The sequence below is a fragment of the Lathyrus oleraceus genome, chromosome 2 (genome assembly GCF_024323335.1).
Source record: "Lathyrus oleraceus cultivar Zhongwan6 chromosome 2, CAAS_Psat_ZW6_1.0, whole genome shotgun sequence".
Lineage (NCBI taxonomy): Eukaryota > Viridiplantae > Streptophyta > Magnoliopsida > Fabales > Fabaceae > Lathyrus > Lathyrus oleraceus.
Window position 1 is genome coordinate 148,609,783 of NC_066580.1, and position 4,901 is coordinate 148,614,683.

Consider the following 4,901-nt stretch of genomic DNA (forward strand, 5'->3'; position numbering starts at 1 on the left):
ATGAGCCTCGATTTTCAAAGAACAAATGCAGGGCAAATAGTAGAGGAAAAACTCAAAGCAACAACCGAAGTTGGGGGGAAAGGCCAAGAGGGGGCGAATTGGGCTCGTAGTGTCATATACAAAAGCAAAAATGACAAAGCCCAACATCCCAGGTCCAAACGAAATCCTAAAACTAAAAGAGAAAGCAAAAAGAGAAGGTGAGTTTAGCAGCCCTCTCTCTTCCCTCGGCCACACATATTCTCTCATGGGAAATCTCAGCAAAAATCAAGCAATAAATGATATTCTCATGTAAATAAACAACCAACATTTAGTGATATTAAAAAGACCATTTGACAACATACTTTTAATAGACATATGACCTTACAAGAAAACAATGGCATTAGATGATATTGAAATAAGGGTAATGCTAACCTGTGCCCCTAAAGCACAAGTTAGCATTACCCTAATAATAATTAGAATTTGTTTTACAATTTAATATTGAGACAAGATTTTTTTTAAGCGGTAATCATATTTGATTCTTTTATTTGAATTTAGGTAAATTTTTGGTCACATTTTATTTTTGGATACCTTTGTTTTACTTTAAAATTTAAAAAATATTATTAGGAGCTACATTCTCTCTCTCTCTCTCTCTCTCTCTCTCTCTCTCTCTCTCTCTCTCTCTCTCTCTCTCTCTCTCTCTCTCTCTCTCTCTCTCTCTCTCTCTCTCTCTCTCTCTCTCTCTCTCTCTCTCTCTCTCTCTCTCTCTCTCTCTCTCTCTCTCTATATATATATATATATATATATATATATATATATATATATATATATATATATATATATATATATATATATATATATATATATATATATATATATATATATATATTCTTTACATCACAAAACAAAATTAGACAAAAAGGATTACAAGTATATATCAATAAGCCTTTAGAGGGTATATTTTTTTATAGTAAACAAAACAAAAAGACTTCAAATGTATCAGAAGGTTTACAACATGTTTACATTTTTTTACAATAACTAAAATAACCAAGTAGTTTCTTTGTGAGGCTCCCTAAAATTTTGTCCTTTAAGTTCCTTAAGCAAAACATCAACTCTGCTCTTCTTGGACATACCTTTGTCTTGTTGCAACAGTGAAATAGCATAGCACAATTAGCACTTTCTTAGAGCATCTCCAGCGGTAGCAGTCCTGTGGTTTTTAAGCCAGTTTACCAGAGTGGAAGTAGTTCTTTCACTGTTCCATGGATGGAGTTCGCCATGTTGGCAAGGCCAGTGCTTCATGAAGCAACAATTACTTTCTTTTTTTTCTATTTTTTTATTCAGAAAGTAGCCTGCCATGCAACGTTTACTTTCTTTTATTTTTTATTTTTTTATTTAGAAAGTAGCATTCAACGACTACTTATTTTTTTTAATATTTATTTTAACATATTTTTTATTATAAATATAATTTTGGTTTCCCAAAATTTACCAACACAAATTTCTCTCACTTTTATTTTCTCTTCAATTTGAAATTTCTCTCTCACAATTTCATCATTTTATTCCTATACTTTTAATTTTTTTTCAACAATTTTTTCTCATTAGCATTTTTTTTACAAAATATTTAATTCAAAATTTCATCTTTTTACTTCAAATTACAATTGTTTAGGCTAAATGGATCCTAATCATTTTCATTATCAACAAGCTTTTTTCAATTACATGCAAAATTATCAAAATCCTAATCCTCAAAATTCTCAAATTCCACCGGTGCCAACAAACCCCGCCATATTTCTTCCGTCACCAAACAATCCAAATATGTATCCTATACCTCAAATGAATTCTAATAGTATGGAATTCTCTACTCAAGTTCCACCATTTTCTACTCAAGTCCCACCATTTTCTACTCAAGTTAGTACTGAAAAAGAAGAAAGGGTTGTCGTTAAAAAAAGATCTCGAGAGCAATTTACAAGGGAAGAGGATATACTACTTATCCAATCATGGCTCAATGTTTCAAAGGATCCAATTGTGGGAGTTAATCAAAAGGCTGAGAGTTTTTGGTTAAGAATTGCTGCTAGTTATAACCAATATCGTGGGCAATTGCGGGAAAAGTTAGGGGGACAGTTAAAATGTCGATGGCATAGAATAAATGGCATGGTCAAAAATTTGTTGGGTGTTGCAAAATTGCTCTTAAAGGAAAGAAAAGTGGGACATCCGAGACCGATGTCATGGCAGATGCACATGCTATTTTTGCTCAGGATCAAGGTACAACATTCAATCTTGAGTATGCATGGCGATTGTTAAAAGATGAAGCTAAATGGCGCATCGTCGAAGAATCGATTGGAAGTTCTGCAAAAATAACAAAGACTTATGCTAGTGGGGCATCATCGGAGAACCCAGATACAACTTCAAGTTATGAGTTTAACTCATCATCACCAATGGAGCGTCCAATGGGACAAAAAGCAGCAAAAAAGAAGGGTAAGGCATCCGAAATTCCAAATGCAACGCAAGATGCAAAGAATAAAAGAGCAATAACAATGGACAGACTTGCGCAAGCTAAGGAGGACGAGCTAGAATTAAGGGTAGTGCAAATGATGATGAAAGAAACTTCTACTATGAACGATAGTCAACGAGATATTCATGAAAAATATTGTAATAAGATGAAAAAAAATGAAATGTAGTTAGTATCACTTATGTAAAATGGTCATTAGTACCACTTTAATTTATCAACACCTATGTAAAATGGTCATTAGTACCACTTTAATTTAAACTAGCCGCTATTCAAACTACCACTTTAATTTAAACTAGTCGTTATTCAAACTAGCCGTTATTTAAACCATTATATATACTACCACTTATGTCATTGTTCTCTCATTCTCATCTTATTCTTCTCATTTTTCTCTCATTCTTTACTCACTAAATGGATTCAGACAATTCAGATAATTACGATCAAGAATTTTGGGAGTTGGTTGAAGAAGAATTTATGGACGACAGTGATGAAGAAGAACAACTTCAAAATGAACGTCGATCTGGAAGTTCCTCTAGGCCAAAGAGAAGAACAACGGTAGATCGAGGTCGTGAAGAAGGGCACAATTGATTATTCAATGACTACTTCTCGGAAAACCCAGTATACACAGATGTTCAATTCCGGAGAAGGTTCAGAATGCATAGGCATGTATTTCTTCGAATTGTAGATGCCCTTGGAAATCATGATGAATATTTCCAAATGAGGGTCGATGCAACTGGTAAAATGGGTCTTTCACCATTGCAGAAATGTACATCTGCTATTCGTATGCTGGCGTATGGGTCTCCTGCTGACCTTGTAGACGAATATGTTCGAATCGGTGAAAGCACTTCAATTGAGTGCTTAGAAAGATTTGTTAAGGGTGTCAATGTTGTATTTGGCGCTGAGTATTTGAGAAAGCCTAACAACACTGATGTTGAACATCTTTTACAAATGGGAGAGTCACGTGGCTTTCCAGGTATGTTGGGTTCCATCGATTGTATGCATTGGGTATGGAGAAATTGTCCTGTTGCATGGAAAGGACAATTTTGTCGAGGTGATCATGGTAAGCCCACAATCATGCTTGAAGCAGTGGCATCACAAGACTTATGGATTTGGCATGCTTTTTTTGGTATTGCAGGTTCAAACAATGACATTAATGTGCTAAACCAATCCAACGTGTTTAACGATATTTTGGAAGGACGTGCTCCCAATGTGCAATATACAATCAATGGGACACCATATAATATAGGGTATTATTTAGCAGATGGTATATATCCCGAGTGGGCTACATTTGTCAAGACTATTTCAATGCCACAGGGAGAAAAGAAAAAATTATTTGCTCAACATCAAGAATCGGCTAGAAAAGATGTGGAGCGAGCATTTGGAGTGCTTCAATCTCGATTTGCAATTATACGTGGCCCAGCGCGTGCCTGGCACATGGACACTCTGAAGCATACCATATATGCCTGCATCATATTGCACAACATGATTGTGGAAGATGAACGACATACATATGGAGGTAATTTTGATTACTCTTATGATAATGTGGATATCAATAACTCAACAACTGAAACATTTAGCGGTCCTCATCCGAATCTTGCAACAAGACTACAAAGAAGAGCAAGTATTCAAGAAAAACAAGTTCATCGTAAACTTCAAGGAGATCTAGTCAAATATATTTGGGAACGTTTTGGACATGAAGATGATGAAATTTAAGTTTGATTAATTATGTGGTGTTATTTATTTTTATTGTTTTTAATTATATATCATGTATTTGAGATTAATTTTAATTATCATTTTAAATTATAAGTTTAATTTAAATTTTTTTTATTTTATATCAAATTTAATTTAAAACACTAAAATTATTATTTTAATTAATATAAAATTTAATATGAATAAAATATTAATATATAAAATAAAATTGTGAGATCCAATCTGAGTTCTTTAGAGTTGCACCATTGGAGTGAAAAAGTAGTTGAGTTACTTCAAGCTGACGTGGCTTAATAGGTCCCACAAAGAACCCAAAAATGAGTTCACGGTTGGAGATGCTCTTAGATACATAACTTGAATAAAAAAGTCAAGAGCAAAAGGAAGAAAAACATAATAACATCAATTTGAAAATTTTAGCAGGAATTTGCATTAGGATTTCAAAGATGAACCATTTCAAATCTTATTATATTCAATCACCACAAGAACCCTAAACTGATTTCATGAAGTCAATATAAATACAACATACGTTTTAATAGAAAAGGGGCCAATTTGAAGAGAAAAAAATTTTCAAAAAAAAATTGAGACAAAGAGTTACAAAACCATCATAGATCAGAATTTAAAAAAACCTAAGAACCTTCAAACAAACTAGCAACCATCAAGAATAAAAAATCCCAGCAATTACCAAACAACATCTAAAACAAAAAATCAATGATCGAAA

At 33.3% G+C, this 4,901-nt stretch overlaps 1 protein-coding gene and 1 pseudogene across 1 annotated transcript; both read left to right on the forward strand.

Moving 5' to 3' along the window:
• The first annotated feature begins 1,644 nt into the window (after window positions 1–1,644).
• LOC127122341 (uncharacterized) lies at window positions 1,645–2,648 on the forward strand. The gene is made up of 2 exons (XM_051052693.1): window positions 1,645–2,059; window positions 2,164–2,648. Exons 1-2 carry the CDS (start codon window positions 1,645–1,647, stop codon window positions 2,646–2,648), a joined length of 900 nt encoding a protein of 299 aa, XP_050908650.1.
• A 239-nt stretch (window positions 2,649–2,887) lies between these two features.
• Window positions 2,888–4,189, forward strand: LOC127122342 (uncharacterized; annotated as a pseudogene).
• The last annotated feature ends 712 nt before the right edge of the window (window positions 4,190–4,901 follow it).

Excerpts from the sequence above, each read along its gene's own strand:
- LOC127122341 (XM_051052693.1), top strand. The coding sequence starts at position 1,645 with ATGGATCCTAATCATTTTCATTATCAACAAGCTTTTTTCAATTACATG. Across the intron at positions 2,060-2,163 it reads TGCTAGTTATAACCAATATC|GAAAGAAAAGTGGGACATCC; the intron begins GTGGGCAATTGC and ends TTGCTCTTAAAG.